Source organism: Amblyomma maculatum, chromosome 1 (assembly GCF_055883805.1).
Source record: "Amblyomma maculatum isolate TAMU_Amacu chromosome 1, ASM5588380v1, whole genome shotgun sequence".
Lineage (NCBI taxonomy): Eukaryota > Metazoa > Arthropoda > Arachnida > Ixodida > Ixodidae > Amblyomma > Amblyomma maculatum.
In genome coordinates, this window is record NC_139344.1 from 142549355 (window position 1) to 142571582 (window position 22228).

The following is a 22228-nucleotide window of genomic DNA, read 5'->3' on the forward strand; positions in this document are numbered from 1 at the left end:
AACAGGTCTATCCTTCAAGGTAGGCAGTAGGCGTCAATGTCCATTTACCTGGTGAAGCATGAGTACGATTCGAACTGCTCGCCACTTTTCCTTTTTTTTTTGTACACAGTGTGCGTAACGAAAGGGCCGCAGCGGCGCACCGATAGGTACAGGTAGCGCAGGTGGCGTTTAGCGTGTTGTCAGATCTTTCGAATGAGGGGCGAAATCGGGAGACTTAATTGCCTTTTATGGGAAGACAAGCTGGAAATTCAAGCTCTCCTCAGCGTAGTTCTAGGCGGTTGTTTGAAGCGTTCCACTGCTTATGCCATTGGCGAAGGTGGTCAGGTTGAAATTGAAGGTCGCTTTTGTTGCTCATTCCGTCCTCCTTCTTTGATCTGTCTGCTTGCTCAAGCTCCTTTCTTTGAATCTGATTATGCGCCCAACTTCACGCTGCTGCTCTGGGGTTTTAATCCCTAAATGCGTCTCGCTTTCTGATAACAGCGCGCGTATCTGCTTTTGTGTGCGCAGGCTGCGGCTGGCACGGCGGGATGGCGCTCCTCTACCGCTTCACACGGCTCAACGATCGCTCCAACACGGGAGTGTTCACATTCATCGCCACGCGGTCTGTCACGCGAGACCTGCACCGGGACGCGACCACCAAAGATTTTCCCTTTGCCTACCACCGATGGGCCGTCTCATTCGTCCGCACGGACAAGGTGAGCTAATCAATCCAATCAATCAATCAATCAATCAATCAATCAATCAATCAATCAATCAATCAATCAATCAATCAATCAATTTTTATTGTATACTTTTCCGTTCTGCTTCTGGCGTTCCTATGTTGCACTGTTTTATTTTATTTTACAGCCATGGTCAAACGGCTTCTTTTACCGGTTAACCTCCCTGCCTTTCCTCCTCATCTTCCTCCTCGTCCTACAGCCATGGTGTATAAGTAGCACTGTTTTCTTTACATTTTTTTATGTGCAACCTTTGTTGAGAATGTCTTTATGTTGCATCTATTCTGTGTTCTGTTCATATCTTCTTATCGCCTACTCCTGCCTACGGGCTACAATTAAGGCTGGCAGTACTCCTAAATAAATAGGTAAATAAATAAATAAATGAATATATATATATATATATATATATATATATATATATATATGGGTGCAGAATTCAAACAAATAAATAGGTAATTAAATGTTCAGTGCACGTAGCACCTAGAATACATAGTAGTTTTGCGATAGTAATTTTAGCGGAGTCTAGCCAACAACTCAGGCGGACCGTTAAAAGTAACAGTTGTATTTTCTTGGATTCTGATATCGAATTTTAGACATAGAACTACCGCAAGTCCAACTTCATTTTGCCGTGCATTCTGTTTTTGTTTAGTTCGCCAAAACGAACACGCGGTCAGTGAATTAACTGAAAGAAAGTGGCAGCTGAAACATTTTAAATGCGCATTCACTATGTGATGAAAATAGCATTCACTCCAAGTGCCCTAGTACGATGTCGTCTCGTGCCTCCGAACTCAAAAATATTTCATCAAACGCATCGCGCTAGGGTAGCGATGTTGCTTTTCTACACATCTTTCTTCATAAATATAAATGAACATTGGGGAGAGGTTCACATATCCGTGAGGGAGCAAGGAGGACTGCACTATGATATGGAGCCTCCTCATCATAAGGGTCCGAATGAAGGGCTTGGTGCATTTTGTTGCGGCCTGACTAAACCTTGGGGTGACTACCGCCGCTCTTGGCACAAGCATGACTCCACCACAACATTTAGCATGCGTCATCCTCGCGGAGGAACTATATAGGATGTGTTCCCTAAACAGTGCACCGCGCCTCGAGTACGAAGCCCACAAGCGCATACAAGCGTGTCTTTAAAGTGGTGCCCCGCACACGTATTTAGGCTCTCTAGGAGAGCGCAAAATTTGATCGATGCGCACTGTCCCCGCTGGCGGCGACGACGGGCGCACATCGTCAGTGGTGACTGCGAAACTGCAAATAAAGGTTTAATTGTCTTTATTTGCTTGTTACTGTACCATCCATTACTATTCAGTGACTAGTAAATGCGCCAAGGCAAACGTTCGCAGTAGCCACGGAGCCAAACTGAAATTTTGACAGCCAGACAGGGTCGCAAAGTAGCCAATTTGGCGCAAAGTAGCCAGCGACGGCAATCTGAAATACTGTTGCACTGTACGCTCATTCAAAGTGCAGAACAGATCAAATTCTTTCTTTATTTCTACTTTGTAAAGAATGAAAGATCACTGAACAAGGGTAGAGTTTTCAATCCTCAGTTCGCAATCCCAGCCAACGTTTCGACAAGTGGGCTTGTCTTGGCAGCGCGATCATCAATGCCGGGGATTTAAATGCACTTCTGCTTCCTAAGAAGAAAAGCTGGGGAGGGGGGGGGGGGGGGGGGGCAGAACAAAAATAAGGTCAAGGAGTGAAAAATATTCCTTCGGTATATGTACTGTTTCATACTGTGTAGCCATCTTTCGTTCTACCCTAATTTGTAAAGATAAGGACAGTGGAGGTGTAATGAAAGCCGGCAGCTACAGCTTTATAAAGCCTCAGCACCCTGCTTGTCTGGATTTGGAAAGAAAGACGTTTAAAACAATGACAATTTCACCGTGTAACAACGAATATACTACCATATAAGACTCGAGTGTCGTCAACGCACAGGTTTGAAAGAAAAGGGAAACCAAACCAAATTATACGTTATGGAGACAATATTCACATTCAGTTCCAGGTACCGGCAGAAAAAAAAAAAGAAAGAAAAAGGTAACCTTACGATTTAATAATACATGGCACGCAAATAACAGTCTGACGAACTGAAAATGTCAAATTTCTTGTGTACCTATATTTTTAACATGAAAGGAAGAGCCAATTGCAAATGATCTCTACGTGAATTTAATCGACGTATAGGGCAGTGTCCAATTGTCCACATGTCTTGCTTGTATCTTGATTTTCAGGCATGGATTTCATCAAGGTTACGTATGTAGTTTACGTTTCTACATATTTCATGTTTAAACACGACATTCTAGCACTATTCATAGAGGTTGTGAATTTTCATCACTTCGCTTTACTGAAAAAGATCCGCGCTTGATAAGCTCCAAGGAATGTTAAAATCTGAAGAAGGGATTTTTTCTGCAAATATCTGAGGTTAGCCACAGTTGATTGGCGACATGCGACTGTGGCTGTATATCCTACACCAATTGGACATAGAGTAAACGCGATTAAAGAAATGAATTATAAAAGAGCAGTGTGTTTGATTTTGAAACGCATTTTAAACGGTTTAAAATTCGTCATTTGCATAGTCCACGCAGAGTTACTGGATATTCTGGAACAGATTACTACTCTTACACATTTTAATTGTTTCACAACGTCTATACGTCATAATTTAGGGTAAAACTTGCTGTTGGACTAGTTGGTTCAAATTCATATTTGGGAACACAGCGCGGAACAGGACGCAACACAAGAAAACGAAGGTTGACAGGACGGAGCGCTGAACTGACAACTTTTATTTCAAAAGAAAGAAGGTGACCCGTATTTAAGCGGTGCCTATCAGAACACGTGATCAATTCAGGGGGCAAAACACTGCTAAAAAACCTTTCTTGAAGAAAGAATTTGTCTTCTTTGGAATTTGTTGTCTTTGGCCAATTCTTTCTTCAAGAAAGGTTTTTTAGCAGTGTTTTGCTCCCTGAATTGATCGCGTGTTCTGATAGGCACCGCTTAAATACGGGTCACCTTCTTTCTTTTGAAATAAAAGTTGTCAGTTCAGCGCTCCGTCCTGTCTACCTTCGTTTTCTTGTGTTGCGCCCTGTTCCGCGCTGTGTTCCCAAATATAATTTAGGGTAATTTTCAAAGGCGATGTATTTGTTTTAGGAAGAAATATAACGACTTTTGTTTTCCTATCATACATTTAGATTCGGTTTGTTTTGTGGCTTAGTCAGGATGTTATTGCATCCTTGATCAAGCAGACGAACGTCATTTCCGTGAAAGGATTATGCTAGTATCATCAAAATTGGTATTAAACTCAGCTTTGGAATTAATGTTAGAAATATTAAGGCTCATACTAAAAAGTGATGGCGCCCTTAGCTGTCTTTTGGCACTCCTTAAATAGCAGGTATTAAATCAGAATGCATATTGCCTATTTAAAAACCTATTTTGTGTGAGCTAGACGCAATTTCTGAGAATTTTGTCTTGTTAATGATTACAGTCACATATTTTCAGCAGTACGTCGTACTTCACTAAATGAAATACCTCCGAAAAATCTACCAAAGCACCAAATGAAGATGGCATTGTTTTCAAACTGTGTCAATGCGCATTCCTTTTGTTCAAGCACTGCTAGCTCGTAGATTTATTTTTGCATGACCAAATTAAATGATAAAAAAAAGGTTAAGTATATCGACAGAATGAAATAACCTTGTATACAAACGTTTCACGTGTATTTGAGGATATAGGAAGTATAGACACAGATCAATAATTTTCTAAACCATTATGATATCTCTTCTTATACAGGACGGTTATTTTGGCCGTTTTGTTTTTTGGTGGTTAAGTGTAAGTTGAATATATGTGCATGTACAGGAGCAATGACGCCTGCAACATAGTTCACAGGCCTTCACAGCCGTCTAGGTCACAGCTATGACTGTCATTAGGTTTAGTAAGGTTCATATCAGTAACTCTATCGTAACCAGTTTGAAAATAATTGAGTTATTATGCTAATAACTAGTGTAGATATTGATATCATGTGACAGGTTGATATGAGCTCGGGTGGTAAAAAAAGTTGAAGGCATCTGCGACCTCTCTTCCAGACAGTACTTATCATCAAGCTTTAAGTTCCAGGGAGCAGGTTATGGTTGCTCCACGCCGTATTAATACATTTCTTAACTGTAACAAGCTGTGGCGCCCCGCCGGTGTGGCGCGATGGTACGGGTGCTCGACTCTTCTGCCCAAGTATGCTTGATCGAATCCGGGCCTTAGCGGCCCCGTTTTGCGATGCCAGTGCAAGTTTAAGAACCCCAGATGGTCGATATTTCCGGAGTCCTCCACTACGGCGTCTCTCACAGCCTAAGTCGCTTTGGGACATTAAATCCCACGAACCAAACCAAATGAATTGTGGCGACTATCATTAACTTCGAGCAAAGTCGAGCAGTGTTCCGCTCCCGTCTACGTAATTTTCTTAATCTAGTTCTTTATTTCTTGAATATGAATGCTCAGCTCCTCTGTTCAAAATGTATTTAAAAATATTTGTAAAGCCTATCTTTTATTTATATATCTTTACGTAACTCCGGAGTTATCCAAGTTTCCTTGTTTTACGTTGTTATTGAGAAACGTTTTATTGGAAAGGGGTATAGCAGAGCGGTTTTAATACGGGGGCGTAGGATTCACTGCCAACCATATTAGCTTCACTCCCAATGCAAATGTATCGCATTTAACTTGTGCTCATGGGTCGTGAAATTAATCGAGGGTGGCATTAGGTATATGCTGGTGCTTAGTTTCATGCAGTCTATAATATACACATCTATTCTTATTAATGTATAAAAACATTGGAAAATGGTCACTGACTGCGCATAATACTACGCCTGCTTCAGCTTTTGGCTGCCAGGATTGCATATATAGAAGAGGCTCCTTTTTTGTGTTATCCTTGCTGGCATCTTGATAGCGTTAGTGACTATAGGGTTTAAAGCTCAGCGTGTGTGTAAAGTCAATGACGGCATTTATTGATGCTGTTAATAAAGGTTTTGTTGCAGTGTCTTGAAGTTGAAATATCAAAATAAGAGGTGGTAATGTAGCGCTACTGCTGGTTCCTTACGTAAATTAATGTCCATGCTTTTTTGTGTTCAGTTCAGTCGTTCAGTCGTGTCCGACTCCTCGTGACCCTATGGACCACATCACACCACGCTTTCCGGTCTCTCACTATCTTCCTAACATCACATAACTTCATCTGCAGTGCCTCGAGGATGCCATCTAACCATCGCGTTCGTTGCCTACCCCTTCTCCGGCGACCCTCAACCTTTCCCAACATCAAATCTTTCTCCAGCGACTCCTCTCTTCTCATCAGATGACCAAAGTAGCTGAGCTTTAACTTTAGAATTTGACCCTCCAATGAGCAGTCAGGGTTTATGGTCCACAATATCGACTGATTTGATCTTCTGGCAGTCCAAGGAACTCTCAAGAGTCTTCGCCAGCACCACAATTCAAACGCGTCAATTCTTCGGCGGTCAGCCTTTTTCACAGTCCAACTCTCGCATCCATACATCACAACTGGAAAGACCATAGCACGAGTTACACGGATCCTGGTTGGCAGACTAATGTCTCTGCTCTTTACTAGGCGGTCAAGGCTAACCATTGCTCTCTTTCCCAGAAGCAGGCGTCTCCTAATTTCATGGCTGCAGTCTCCTTCCGAGGTAATCTTGGAGCCCAAGAAGAGAAAATCTGTCACAGCTTCCACTTCTTGTCCATTGATGCTCCAGGACTTAGTTTTACACAAAGTGTAGTGAGCCTGCCTCACATGTTAGGCGGAGGGCAAAGTGATATTTGAAATAATTAAACTATCACGCTGCTTTTACTGGTGCGCACTTTAGGTTACCCGGTACAGACAACAATATCGTTCACCGATCCAGGCTAACAAAAAATGCCGAACAGACAGGAAACAATAAACGGGACGTGAGGTAATGCGCTATGTTTAGGAATAATGACCCAGTGCATAAGGGATAAGGTTTTGCGAGGAAGGCGAGTCAAGAATGTTTCCTCGGAGTGTGGTAGACATGGTGATCTCTGCATTAAAGAAGTGAACGCTTGACTAAGCTTTTTCCCTCTCTACCGCATGTGGTAAATTTGCTGGAAAACAAGAGTGGTGCTTGCAATACGTTAACGTGTCAAAGCTCTGCTATGAGAGACGCCGTAGTGGAGTGCTCCGGAAATTTCGACCATCTGGGGCTCTTTAGCTTGCACTGACAACGCACAGCACACGGGCGCCCTACTTTCGGCTCTGTCGAAAAACGGAAAAACGTAGCCACTGCACCACCGCCGCGGCACCCAGCAGGTAATACCAATGTGTTTTGCGGCCGACTAACGCTGCTGTATTTGTGCGTGCCCATCCCGCTTGTATCCAGGGTTGTTAAATGGCACCCACGTAAATTATTTACTTAAGCATGTTGTATGCAAAATATGCTAGGCAGAGCATAAACAACGTATGTATACGGTTGCATTTCTTCAACGTGGCTTCGTCATGGTTGTCGTCAAAATACGAGCAAGACGCACGAAAACGTGGCGACATCCTAATGCTAAGGTTGTACGCATGCCTTTCCGTTGCCCTCGATCGCTATAAAGCGGCGCAAAGCCTAGTGTTGCACTTCGTTATTTCATTACTTTGCCAATCTTTATTTCTCATCCCTGTACAGACTTGACGCAACAAGCAAACAATAAAAAAGAGGCAATCAGCTCTATGAGGTTTGAGTACAACTCGCCTGACGGGGAAAAAGTATGTCGGCATGCGCAAAAGACGCACTCGCCAAATGGAAGAAAAATAAGCTTAAAAAGGTTAACATTTCGAAACTATCATCTGTTATAGCTCATTTTTCTTCATACGGTCAGTGTTGGGTTTGTACATGCCGTCATCCATAGGCTTAAGGAGAAACTGTCGGTGAAAGTAAGGTCTCTATCTGCACTTAACGTAAACAGATAATTTAAAATATGCAGATTTAATGCTGGAGATCTGCCTGCCACAGTAGTTAGGCCAACCTTTCTCTTCAGACAACGAGTCAGCAGTTCTGATTTCCAATCGCAGAGGTCGCGTTTCGATGGAGGCGAAATGCAAAGATGCTTGTATACTGCGCGACGTCAGTGCACGTTAAAGAGCCCCAGGCGGTCAAAATTATCTCGCGCTCTCCACAGCGGCGTTCCACGTATGTTTAGTTGCTTTTGGAAGTAAACTCCGTAAACTGTTGAAACATGAAAGTGGCACCCCAGGGTCCGTGCGACTGGTGACGTGTATGTGGAAGCGGCACCTAATGATTAATTAATCGATAGCCCATAATGCGTCACATTACCTATAGAAAGAACTTAACCGCTTTTCATAGGGCATAATATGAGCAAAGCTTAGCTGCTTTCCTACTGGAATGAATGGGCTATTTTACTCGTCATGACGGATAGTGGCCAGCCTATCACTGTCGGGCTGCACTGACCGCTGCGGTTGTGTGTGGGAAGAGTTTTGCAAGTGTTTGTTCTTGTAGAAAATGCAGACATAGTAGAATACTTTAATGTACAGAAATTGTTTTTATTTTCACAGCCATAGTGCTGCATCCCTTCATACGTCGAGCAAAATACGCATTTGTCTTTTCTTTCTTGATGTTTTATTATCCGAATAGCACGCACATACATACATACATACATACATACATACATACATACATACATACATACATACATACATACATACATACATACATACATACATACATACATACATACATACATACATACATACATACATACATACATACATACATACATACACATACACACATACACACATACACACATACACACATACACACATACATACATACATACATACATACATACATACATACACACACACACACACACACACACACACACACACACATACATACATACATACATACATACATACATACATACATACATACATACATACATACATACATACATACATACATACATACATACATACATACATACATACATACATACATACATACATACATACATACATACATACATACATACATACATACATACATACATACATACATACATACATACATACGTACGTACATGGGCTGCTTAAATGCGGCCCAGACAGCCTGTCAGCACATGGCGGGAACGTCTATCGCGATAGATGACAATCCGCCGTTTTCACAAAATGTGGCGCTCTCTGGAAGTGGTTGACAATTAGTCTGCTACTGGTTGAAAACGTACTTGTTGGACGCAGCCACCTGCGAAATGGTAATATGTGTTTTTGACAGCTACCGCCATCTGTCGCGTACGCCTGTCACGAATTTGAACTGATCAGCTCCGGCTACTGCACATGCGCCGCGGGGGCTGGTGGTTTGTTTTCAACCAAGGAAAAGACGCGCATGCGCATAGCGAGTTTGTGAAAAAGGCGGATTCCTCACACTTGACAATACAACTATTCAACAACAGTCACATCAGATTCAAACAAAATGTTGGCTCACAACGTATTAACAAAGAACAGAGGGGAATGACAGCGGGTGGGATGAATTCACAAAATATTTAACTGCGATGTCTGAAGATGACCACCATTGTATTTAGTGTAGATACCTATATAATGATTAAGCGAAAAGAGACAACACACAAAAACGAGCATACTGTAATCAGTTTCATGTAACTCGCAGGTATATATTCTGAACGTGTAAAGCACTGAAATTACTCACGACGTAAAAATATTAGGAGCACGCTCAAGCTTCGCTAAAGTGTAGACGCGAATATTCGTCCCGCAGAATTTTTTTTTTTCATATTTTTGTTGCAGTTTCTTTTTTACGAAGACGGCGATGCCTTCTCGACCGAACGAGCCGCATGCGTTATGGCGTAAGTAAATAAGTCTTAACTTGGATGTGACGTTTCGAAGCCCGCCGGTTCTGCGATAACATTCCACAACATGCCGGACTCTGAAATGTAATGCCTATTTCGCATTCGCTAAGTGACTGAGCTTTTAACGCACAATCCCCTCCCCCCCTCCACACACACACACCCACACCCATCGAACTCTCTCGCAGTGAACATAAAACAAGAAAGAAAGGAAGATTTCTGCATTGGCACACACAACCGAAGGAAGATTACTGCATTGACACACACAACCGAAAATGCCAATGCAGTAAGTGCGAAAGCAATGTTTAAAATGGATGCGGGCACCATTTGAAACGCTTTGGACGGCAATTCGAAGTTGTCTGTAGTTTTGTAGAGTAAAAACTATGTATCCTAAATTGGAGAAAGTGCCGTTTATGAGTGAAGTATTGAAGCTGGGAAAAAACGAAAACAAAGACAAAAAACAAAACAAAAAACAAACAAAAAAAAAAACACAGCGAATATGAAAACAAAAATGCAGCGCAGCAGTTATGTCCATGGTACATAGCGGTTGTTTTGCGGAATCAACGTTTCTTTTTTTGTAGTTAAGATCTTTTGGAAGCTCAGTATCGTGCTTAAAATGATTTACCACCGCATTCCTAGAAGCGCGTTTATTTTTTTTTGTTTCTGTTTTTAACGGGTATTCGCTGGCTGCTAAGGGATCGCATTGCCGTTAATCTCCCACCACGTATACGCAATCACACAGTCAAGCTTGAAGGAACCATCTCGAGTAACCGCAGTTTGGTTGCCGTTTGTTTGAAAGCGTGCAATTTTATTCAGGAGCGCCTTCGAAAAGTGCGTCTTCGAGGAAAGCGGTCTCGAGAGCTATCACAAGAGCAAGCGCAAAACAGAATTACAAATTTGGCACTAAAATCAGTGCCCTTACGTGGAAGACCGACGAGTTCGTTATACTTTTACTGCTGTTTTCAGGCGATGGAATGGGATTTTTCAGATGATGCATATTCATGCTTAGTTTTCTTAGTAAATAACTTTATTCTTGTTTCACTTTACCATTGCAGGGCTAGTTTTTTGTGGCAACATTTATTCCTGCCTTTACCTTCTTGCCATTTGCGTCCCCTTCTAGGCCGTAAATATTTTATGAATCTGAATGAGTCCTGTGGTCCGTGCTTGAGGCGGGCCTCCGTGTTGTGCTTTATCCCTTTTTTTTTTTTTACGTATAAAGAAGTTCAGAAGCATGCACGAGGCAGCATCTACCTCTTTTGGTATAAAGGGAGAAAACAGCTCAGAAACGTACAGTCACTCGTTTTCGGGCGTTACGCAGTCCGGTTAGCCTCCGGGCAAACTGCGCTCAAGAGCACGACCAGACAAGAGTCCAACGACGATATACCGTTGCTTTTGCCGGCACGGTCAACGCCAGGCAGCTAGACCTAAGTCTGGTCAGCGCACTCGTCTAGGCCGGACCCGAAACAAAGCGCAGCTAACTCACTCGGAGCATCACAATTTCGCCGAGTGCAGTCGCCTGCGCCACACTATGGGCTGAGTTACAACACTGCGCAACGCGATCGCGCTGTCGCAGAGCGAGCGATGCTGCCGCGCCTGAACGCGAATTGGCTGCGCTATTTCGCCGTGTCTTGTTTTGCTGGGCCTCGTAATGCATGAAACGTTAAGAAATGGGGAATTGTATCCACCGTTCGCTTATCACGAAAGAAGTTATCAGTTTGTGGTCCTCCGCAATTTTACTTGTGTGTGCGTGTGTGTGTGTGTGTGTGTGTGTGTGTGTGTGTGTGTGTGTGTGTGTGTGTGTGTGTGTGCGTGCGTGCGTGCGTGCGTGCGTGCGTGCGTGTGTGTGTGTGTGTGTGTGTGTGTGTGTGTGTGTGTGTGTGTGTGTGTGTGTGTGTGTGTGTGTGTGTGTGTGTGTGTGTGTGTGTGTGTGTGTGTGTGTGTGTGTGTGTGTGTGTTTCATTTTCTGCCGGTCATCATTGCACTCCCCGCAAAGAACGAATGTGTAAGCAAAGTATTCTGTGAATTATGCATGCAGTCGGCATGCATAATTACAGTCGGCATGCATAATTTACATTGTTGTATCCACCCAGGTTGTTCATTCGGCAGCAGCGGGCTACCCTTCAAGCCTGATTGTACATGTATAGGTCTTATGTGTACTAGGGTGCTCGTTAATCTTTTCATTCAGCTTATTTTTCCATCTCTTTGCTTCCTTCTCCACCTTTTCTTTGTACAGTGGAGCCAACAGGGCTGGAGTCCGGTAAACTTTCTAGTATTTTCTTTGTTTACTCGCTTTTTCTCCCTCTCCCGCCAACTTCACTATACGCGAGGTTGATTAAAAACCCGCAATAGGTGGGGAGTAAAGGAAAATAAGGGAGCAGTCAATGGTGTGGTGAGTAATGGCACGAAAGGAGGTGAAAACATCATTGCAACGCCTAATCCACGTCTTGGAACTCGAATTGGGATTTTATTTCCGTCGGAGCGAAGAGAGGGCTCGAAGAAAATTGATAAAATATCACTTGATGGGGTCCGAGCCCCCTTTTACAAGGCACATGCAACAGATACACACTGACATGCATAACAATATATTTAGAATAACATATACACATTACAGATAAATTCAGATTTTGCTGGCGTAAGAAGAAAGTCAAGCAAATCATATGTCTAGCACGACACAAATATTTCTTGATTATATTGTCACGACTCAAGCCACAGGCAGCCGTGAAGGTACACGTAGACTAGGACCCGAGAATAAGGTCGGCTTCTAGTTCCGATAACAGAGTCCAGCCCCAGCACGCCTCTCGAGCCAACAACCGCTTCGTCGTCGTCGGCATCAAGCAGCACGGCAGTTTTATTCCGTCCTATATCAGGCTCCAGCTCCAACCACAGCTACTTTTCCACTTGAATCCCCCTCCAAACCAGTTCACCTATCAGGAGCTCCCTTGGATGAGACAGAATTAGAAGCGGCGCTCAAATCGTTCCACAGAAATCGTAGCCCAGGTTCGGACGGCCTGACTGTTGAGTTTTATGTCAAGTTCTGGAAGCAGCTCGGGAAGCCTTTCACCGCTCTTGTAAACAGGCTCCTGGGTGAGGGGACGCTCTCAGGTACTCAGAGGGAAGGACGAATCACTCTCCTTTGTAAGGATGAGTCGAGACGCACTGACCTACGAGCCTGGCGTCCCATCACGCTCCTGAACGTCGACTACAAGCTCATAGCCAAGTGCCTGTCCTCTCGGTTAACTTCTTTTCTTCCAGACATTATAGGTCCATATCAGGCTTGTAGTGTTCCTGGTCGTTCCAATCAGCTTCACGGTTTTGCCCTTAGGGACCTTTTCCTCTGGGCTCAACATAGAAATCTTCAGGGTATTCTTTGTTCGTTTGATCAGGAGAAGGCTTTTGATGTTGTTAGTCATTCCTACTTATTCTAAGTCCTGGAGGAAGCTGGTATAGACTCTGATTTCCAGCGCATGGTCAGAGCTCTATATACCAGGCCAGTTTCAGCCGTTACTGTGCTAGGACGCACCTCCGAAGTTTTTGACGTGGGCCGTGGAGTCAGGCAGGGATGTCCCCTATCTCCTGCCCTCTACGTGCTCGCATTTGAACCCCTGTTACAAAGGCTCTCTCGAGACAGTCGCATAGCTCGCTTTCCGCTCCCGCCAGGTTCTCCACCAGCTCCCATCTTTGCCTATGCAGATGACCTAACCATTGTCGTCCCGGATGAGGCTTCTGTCTCCTCCGTTCTGGATGTCATGGAGGTGTACTGTAAGGCGAGTGGGGCTAAGGTTAATAGGTCGAAGAGTGCCACCCTCTATTTTGGGTGTGCACCATCCAGTCCTCAGCCCGCTCATGGTCTTCCCGTGAAGGCTGAAGTCCGTCTCCTTGGTTTTTATTTCAATTCACAAGGCCTTTCAGATAGGAATTGGTCCTCTGCTCAAGAGAAAATTGAATCGAGGGCAAGAGAGTATGAGAAGCTCTTGTGTCCGCTTACGGCTCGAGCCACTATCACTCGGTCCCTCCTGTTCTCGGTGCTGACCTATGTCGCTGGCGTAACACCTTTGTCAGCACGGACGAAGCTTCACCTGGAGCGGATCCTTTTCCGTTTCTTGTGGAGTGGAGCTCCTGACAAGGTCAAAAGACTTGTGGTGAAGCTGCCTAGGGAGAGGGGAGGCCTCGGCATCTCCGACCTTGGCATCGTAGCCTCAGCCTTGCACGTCAGGTGGACCCAAGTGGCATTGAACTCGGACATGCCTCTGACTCAAAGCCTGACTTCGTTTTTTCTGAGTACTCGACTCCGCCTTTTCGCCCAGAGCACATATTCTCATTGCGTGCCACGATCGGGCTCTCCTTCCCCTTTTTATGCTCAGGCAGCTACCTGCCTTGAGCGTCTGCGTAAGGAGGAGGCGGACATTGATGTGGTTTCGGTTCCCCTAAAGGAACTAGTTAGGCTTCTGACTCCCTCTCTCCCCCCTCACCTCCGTCTTTACGACCTCGCTAATGTTAAGCCCAGCTGGCGGTACATCACAGCGGATTTTTTGGAAGCAAGCAGAGCGTCCTTTATGTACCGCTTCGCCAGGGGAGTCCTCCCCATTAAGGCGCCGGCGTTTACACGGACCAGCCTGCGACCAACTTGTCCGACTTGTGGTGGTAGAGAGAACACTGTGCACATATTCTCGCAGTGTCTCCTTCCTGAAGCGCTTCTCCGTCGTGTAGCTAACCTCTTCCAGCTTCCGGGTATACCGTACCAGACCGTGCAATACCTGAACCCGTTGCCAGGTGTGGCCGTTAACCAGTTCGTCCTCTTGCTCGTAGAGTGCGCGTACCAAGTATGGCTGGCACGCTGCGCGGCCGCATACAACAGCAGAGTTCCGGGCCTCCATGAAGTAATTGCAAAAGTACGGAAAGAGGTCTGGTTCTGCCTGCAGCGGGAACGTCGCATCCTTGGCGAGCAGAGGTTCTCGAAGATTTGGTGCGGACCGTCTGTGATTTTTTTCGGTTAAGGGTGGAACACTCTCTGTGTCATTATGATTTTCTCACAGGGATTGGTTGTCCTTAGTGACACTTGTGATGTCATGAAGGTTCGCCTCGTCGGCTCGATGCCACGATGGCGCTGCAGGCCGTCTTTGCGTTTGATGACACTCACTCCTGTGAGGGCATCACGCGGCGGCCCCCTTGTCCGGGTAGGACCCTCACCTCGAACTAAAAAACTCTCCCAGACCCCACTTGGCCCTGGGGGGGACTTTGCCGGAGGTGTTGAATGGATGATGATGGGCTGATGAGTTATGTGTGACTCTGGGGCACGGCACCTCCGGGTGTCAATCCCCCTCCCCATCTGACAACGGCAAAGCACAGCAGTCGCGCGGCGCTAGGCACGTGGCAATATAGAAAAAGAACGAAACGATATACTTAATACAGTTCATAAGCAAGAGCATCAATTGTACAGTTCTTAGAGAGCATAACCGTCACTCTTGTTTTGCAAAAAAAAAAAAAAAAAAATGTCTTCAAAGTTTTAGGGCCAACACTTGCTATATTTCTATTGTGTTTATGAAGATAATTTAGCAAGGTTATGAGAGAGTTATTCAAGCATTTCACGGCTGAAATTTGACCGTATGAATGGAACTTTCCAAATCTCAGGTGACCGTGATGTGGATACCTTACCCTACACTTTCATTTGAAATGGTTTGAAATAGGGCTTCGCTTGCTTATATCACTTGGCTAACGTATAAGAGGCTATGTACAAAAATTACTTTGAAGGGCATAAACAGGCTTCTAGTGCGCACATATGGCTCGACTCCTGCGATAAGGCGCACTGCTTTTTTCTGTAGCATGTGAATCTGCTGTAAGTTTGTAAGTGTTGTGTTTCCCCGCACAAGAAAACTTTCTGACTGAAATAGTCCATTAAAAACAACAACATGTAACTTAATTGAAGTCAATAGAAAATTATTGAACTTTGATGTTATGCCGATGCACCTCGTATAACGTGTACCTATGAAAATGCACGCCAAGTATTTTATTGTATGAAGCATTTCTATGGTTTTGTCGCTAAGGGTTAAATTGATGCATTTCATAGGTAATCACTCACGAAACGCCTTGGGGGGAAAATAACGACTTTTGTTTTCTTGCTGTTCATTTGGAGTGAATTTGCTATACTCTAAGAATGTAAGCAATTCAGGGTTGTCCTCAAGTATATCTTTAGGGAATCATAACTGTTACTGCGAAACAAGGTGTCATCATCATCACATATTACAAGCTTTGCAATTGTAGGGATACTTCTGGTATCATTAATACAAAAATTAAATAGCAAGGGTCCCAGGATGCTCCTTTGAGGTACTCTAGCAATAATTACTTTGAAAGTTAAAGAGTGACTTTCTATTGACACGCATTTCTTGCGTTATTTCAATATGACGTTATTGAGTTTAGCAAGATTTTCTTATTCCATGCAATTCTAATTTTTGAGGAAATTTTGAATAATAAAGGCGATCAATGCCTTTGAGAAATCAATATACAAGCTAGCGATTCTTTCTCTATCTTCAAATCCTTTAATTTTTTTTTTTTGCTTTATAACAGAGCAACCTCAGTCGGCCGGCCCTTACGAAAGCCATAGGTTAAACTTATTAGCAAATTTTGTTACTCTGAGATGTATTATTTTTTCTCGCTGAATGACAAGAACTTCTGACTTCGACACCGATTACACTTTTCGACTAGATTGGAAAGAAAAAATAATTGCAGCCGATTTACCTAAGTTGGCCGAATGCGAAGTATATGTGCAATCACGTCTCGTTTCATTCCACTTTTGGTTCTAGGCTAATGGAGGGCTGCTTCATACACGCACGGCATGTGGCGCGTATCATAAGCTGCAAAGTGAGAAAATATGTTTGCATTTTGTTGAAATTATGTTGTGTTCTAGCACGCTTGTTACGCTCAGTTTTTTAAACTGAGCAGACGTGCACAAGAAACTACAAAGAGTGAGACAATGTTTAGCTAGGAATAGTTTAGTTGCGTGTTTTCAATTGTATGGAAAATGCGTGCACAATCCATGTTATAGCATGCTGCAGTAAAACGTTTCGGTTTCCGGCGCGATGTTCACATGTACTGACTCTTTTTCTATTGTTTCCAACCTTAAATACTACGAGTAGCGTGCGACCAGAACCGTGCGTGTATGGTGCAATGACTGTATCGTGTTTCAATGTAAGGCTCTAGTGCGAGCCTTAGAGGAAATCGGGAGGGGTCGCAGTTTGATGAAGCTGCGCGGTAGGCACTAACACGCGTGCGCAAAGGCGCAACATTCTTTCGAAATTATGAAAAGCCACGCTTCGTCGCGCGTGTATTACGAGACCACATTCCCTTTACCTGAATTCCTGCCACATTGCTACAGCGTTTCGCACTGGCTCTGAACCAACTGTGGCTGTGTGTTTAATTTAACGCGCAACTGCGATTTCAAGTGCCAAAGGCAACTGCTGTAGCCTGCCTAAACATCGGATCGCATTCAAAATGATGCAGTCAGGACAGCGCTAGAATGGTGTGCCATTTCCGTAAAAAAAGAAAGAAAGAAAGAAAGAAAAAAAAAAGACGTTGTTAGAACTTGGAGGCTTGTGAAGCGAACGCTGAAATCGAAATGTGTTCTGTGTGCATTGAATGGTGGGCTGGATGCAGTCGTAGAAAACGTGTTCATAAAATTGCATTTCGAACTAAAGCACAGTAGTCGAGGGCTTCGCATCCGTTTTTTCTTAGAGCTTGACTATAGGCTTACATACGAACGCTCATGTGCCCACAGAACACAGTCGCACGCAACGTACGAAAGAAAGCGCTGTTTTCGACAGCGTGGCCGTTGTCTGCCGCTTACACGCAACCAAAGCCAGCAGAAGCTAACCTTTCCATTTGTAACTTGATCGTTACCTCCACTTCCTACTCTCCATCCTCCCACACGTAATTTTTGACCGAGAAGCTTACCTTCCCCTGTTAGCTCCTCCTGTAGTATTTCGGTTTCTTTACTGCGTTGGCACTACAGCCATCTTTCGGCGAAAAGGCAGCTGTGCGAGTGTGTGCGCGCGTATGTGCATGTGTGCGTGTGCATATGCGAGCGTGCGTGCGTCTGTGCGTGCGCGCTCTCTTGTGTCTGCGTGTGTGTGCGTTTGTACGTGAGTGAGAAAGAGAGAGAGAGAGAGAAAAGTGTGTGTGTGTGTGTGTGTGTGTGTGTGTGTGTGTGTGTGTGTGTGTGTGTGTGTGTGTGTGTGTGTGTGTGTGTGTGTGTGTGTGTGTGTGTGTGTGTGTGTGTGTGTGTGTGTGTGTGTGTGTGTGTGTGTGTGTGTGTGTGTGTGTGTGTGTGTGTGTGTGTGTGTGTGTGTGTGTGTGTGTGTGTGTTTTGACAGTGGGCACAAGGCACCCCATTCAACAGAAGCCCACGTAATATAGAAAGAAAAAGCTTCGGCGAAATCAAATTCATAGACGCAAGAGGGAAAGCCCTTGAAAAAAATAATTCACCGTGTACTGTCGGGGACAACCTTTACGAAACATTGTCTATGTGAATTGGGCATGCAGGAAATCTTCGACGTGCATGTGGCCATGACGAGGATGGGATTAATCTAGTATTGGATTGCTCCGAGCAAGCTAATTTTAGAAGTCGACTGAAGAAGGACTTCCCCGTGATAAAAGGCATTTCAGTCTGCTAGATAGGTTCAACTTGTACTGTGTCTGCTCTGTTGAGTGTTATGCCGGCAGTTACATTGTACTCCTTTCCTTATGCAGAACGAAGAATCCGCCACCGCTATCAAGTTCCAACATCACTTTTTATGTCCATGTAAATAAAAAAATAAACGGGCAATTATTCCAAGAACGAAACGTAAAAACAATGCGTCCACATCTCTAGCACTTTCATTCCTGCTTTCTGCCTACCTTCTACCGTCATTTGTGGTCAGCCTTACGGATACAGCTACGTGCCGGGCATGCCTTCTCTCAGTGCAGATGTGTGTGTGCACGTCTGCAAACAATGCCAAAGGCAAAAAAAAAAAAAGGAGGCCCGCACTTAGTGCAGTGCGTGGCACTGTTTAGTGCAATGTGTATCCTCACTCACGTTGGACTGCGGCCACCACTTCGGCAGACGTCACATTCCATCCCCGTCTGCTTCTACCGCATTAGTGAGTGGGATTGTTCAAAGAATTGGGTAACGGCGCAAATTTAGGCATGTAGACCCGGACACCAGGGCGGCAGAACAAATTTTCGGTATCGTACGTGGGAATAAAAGAAACAAGGAAACCTCTCGCGACTGCGTATTTGGTTCTTGATAGGTGCTGAAGAATGTCCTTCCGTATTCGTGCATGCGCCGACGCCCTCTGGTATAAGAAGCTACAAGCGTACGCTGTGTTATGGCCAATTTGGATAACGTGAGCTCTTTATTTTCAAGTATATGAAAGGTGGCTACTATGCGCACACTGTTGAAGTTTAGCAGATTAGCGCCCATAATGGGCGTCGAGTTAAGCAGCGTAGCCCTTGTAGCCCGATATCAGGTGGAGTGAGACCTCGCAATTGTCTTTTATATTTTCGCTTTTGATTAGGTGTGATAGAAGTAATATCTATGAAACTTTACATCAATCTTATAAACGGAAACAGCTTGCATTAGAGCTCAAAACTAGATTAAACTTTGCTTCGCATTCTCCATATTTTTTCTTTCTTATGCAAATTTTTCTTAAACTCTGTTAGATGAAGGGGCCCTAAATTTTACGGCAGTAGAAGCAATTATATTGCACAACCCGGACTAGAACTATGGGCTCTAAGCAAGAAAGAATTATGAATCTTTGTATATTTATGGGCTATATTAATGCTACACAGGAATGTCGTTTTTTTCTTTTAATTCAGCGAAACCAACTCTCTTAGATGAATACTTATAGTTCGAGCCGTCTAAAAGGCTTTGATTAAATCTACTAACAAGTTGCTCAAGAAACGGCAAATGAAGCTCTGGAATTGCTTTTTTTTTTAAATACTTATACAGACAAAAACTCTGAAAACGCTCCATTTTACTGCTCAACGTGGGCAGAAAAAAAAAGAAAGAAAGTTAAACGCAACCTTTTGGAAGCCGCGATTACGAAAGCGTAATATACGTGCTGAAAGCAAAAAAAGAAAAAAGATCTATCAGCAGGTTCCAAATTTGAAAATACCTCGTTTCGTAAGGGAAAATGCGCACAGAAAAATTCTATCTTTTCGTTTTCCGCGAAAGAAGATGAAACAGTGCGTTAACAGAAGGTTGCAAAATCAAAATGTTTTTTAAACAAAATCCTCACCCCGTCTTATAGAACGACAATATTATAATTTTGCACCAACTTTATTTAGATTTAGATATTCGTGCGACTTTGTCGAGTCTCATGCATGAAATACAATTCCCGCTCCTTTCAATTATCACTTGATAAGTTATGAAACTATGAGCTTTTAGGACAGCTTATAACACTTCTCTTCATGGCTGCCTTTTCTTTTGCTCGCAACAAAATAGCAACAATATCCGAAACTAAAACCGCGCGTTGGTACAGGTTAACTCTATCCATCTGCGTGACGTTTTAATTTTCTCACAGCGCGCACACGCAATTCTCCGTCAAGAAATGGGCGCGACACGTGCTTCGGTGAATAGTGTCGCGCGGTGCGCTTCCCCTCAAGAGAGATGTTTGCTTTGTCTTTCCGGGAAGTCCCAAGCAAAATTTTAATTTTCTAACCGAACACACACACACACACACACACACACACACACACACACACACACACACACACACACACACACACACACACACACACACACACACACACACACACACACACACACACACACACACACACACACACACACACACACACACACACACACACACACACACACACACACACACACACACACACACACACACACACACACACACACACACACACACACACACACACACACACACACACACACACACACACACACACACACACACACACACACACACACACACACACACACACACACACACACACACACACACACACACACACACACACACACACACACACACACACACACACACACACACACACACACACACACACACACACACACACACACACACACACACACACACACACACACACACACACACACACACACACACACACACACACACACACACACACACACACACACACACACACACACACACACACACACACACACACACACACACACACACACACACACACACACACACACACACACACACACACACACACACACACACACACACACACACACACACACACACACACACACACACACACACACACACACACACACACACACACACACACACACACACACACACACACACACACACACACACACACACACACACACACACACACACACACACACACACACACACACACACACACACACACACACACACACACACACACACACACACACACACACACACACACACACACACACACACACACACACACACACACACACACACACACACACACACACACACACACACACACACACACACACACACACACACACACACACACACACACACACACACACACACACACACACACACACACACACACACACACACACACACACACACACACACACACACACACACACACACACACACACATATATATCTTCGGTTTTTCTCCGTTCCTTCCACAAGCTTTGACCTTCGATTCTTGTTAGCTTAATGGCTAGTCTGCCTACCCAGTCACCGGCTTTCTTATGTCTGCAGATCCATTTGCTCGAGTCATTACCCAACCTTGCAGCCACTGCCATGGCGGGGAATCCGGCTCGAGTATTTAACTCACATACCCTTTACCCATCTTGCTCGCCTCTTCTTTCTTTTTGGAACCGTCCTACTCGTGTTTCACCTCTTAACGTTGCACCTACAAAGCCGTTATGCTTTCAGCGTGCAGCAGCGGTACTTCAGCGGGTTTGAATTAAACAGCGAGTTAGGAAGAGAAAGTACCGCCGCCTTTCAGCGTAGTTTCGCAAGCTGAGAAACAGACCGGCGCCAAGAGTTGGGGGAGCGCGAAACAAACGGCTGATGCGGCCTCTTGTTTCGGTGGACCTGATTCCGGGGAAATGGGCCGCGCCGAGTTACTACGAAGGGAAAGCGCCGACAAATGGGCGGCCGCCGCACGCTTTGATCGCTTTTCCTTTCCTGGGGGTGCGGATTCGAAGAAACTGGAAGAAAGGCTGGACGCGGTCGAAAACATATATGATCCGATCTCAGCGTTTGTCATCCGGAGAGCAGAGCATTTTGTTCGGGTTTCGAGTCGAATCCGCTTTCGAGGCAGAGCTGGGAGTTCAACCGCGCAGCATGAACAATCATTCCGTTAAGTGAAGCGTGCGAATCTTTGCAGCTGCTGCCTTCTCATTTGGACGATTTCCTTTTCCAGTGCAGCTATGTAGCGACGCCACCTGCTGTTCAGAAACTCCAAGCGATCAATATCCGCGTCCATCCGGAAACTCTGTTGCGTAACCTAAGCTTAGATTTCGCGTGGTGGCGTACAATTTCAGCACTTGTCGCGGCCGGGTGCTTTCAGGTGCCTGCCCACAGCAACATGTCACTTGCGCTGTTGCGTCCCCTTGGCCAACGCCATTGGTTCGGGCTTATTTTCAAGCG

The 22228-nt window shown here is 44.6% G+C and overlaps 1 protein-coding gene across 2 annotated transcripts in view; it reads left to right on the forward strand.

Moving 5' to 3' along the window:
- LOC146204203 (uncharacterized) overlaps positions 1–22228 on the forward strand; it is a 297879-nt gene that overhangs the window by 213209 nt on the left and 62442 nt on the right. For both annotated transcript variants that reach the window (XM_084589150.1, XM_084589151.1), the window contains one exon: positions 508–695. In XM_084589150.1, the coding sequence (XP_084445276.1) occupies positions 528–695 (168 nt within the window). In that variant the 5' untranslated portion in view covers positions 508–527. The remainder of the gene's footprint in view (positions 1–507; positions 696–22228) is intronic.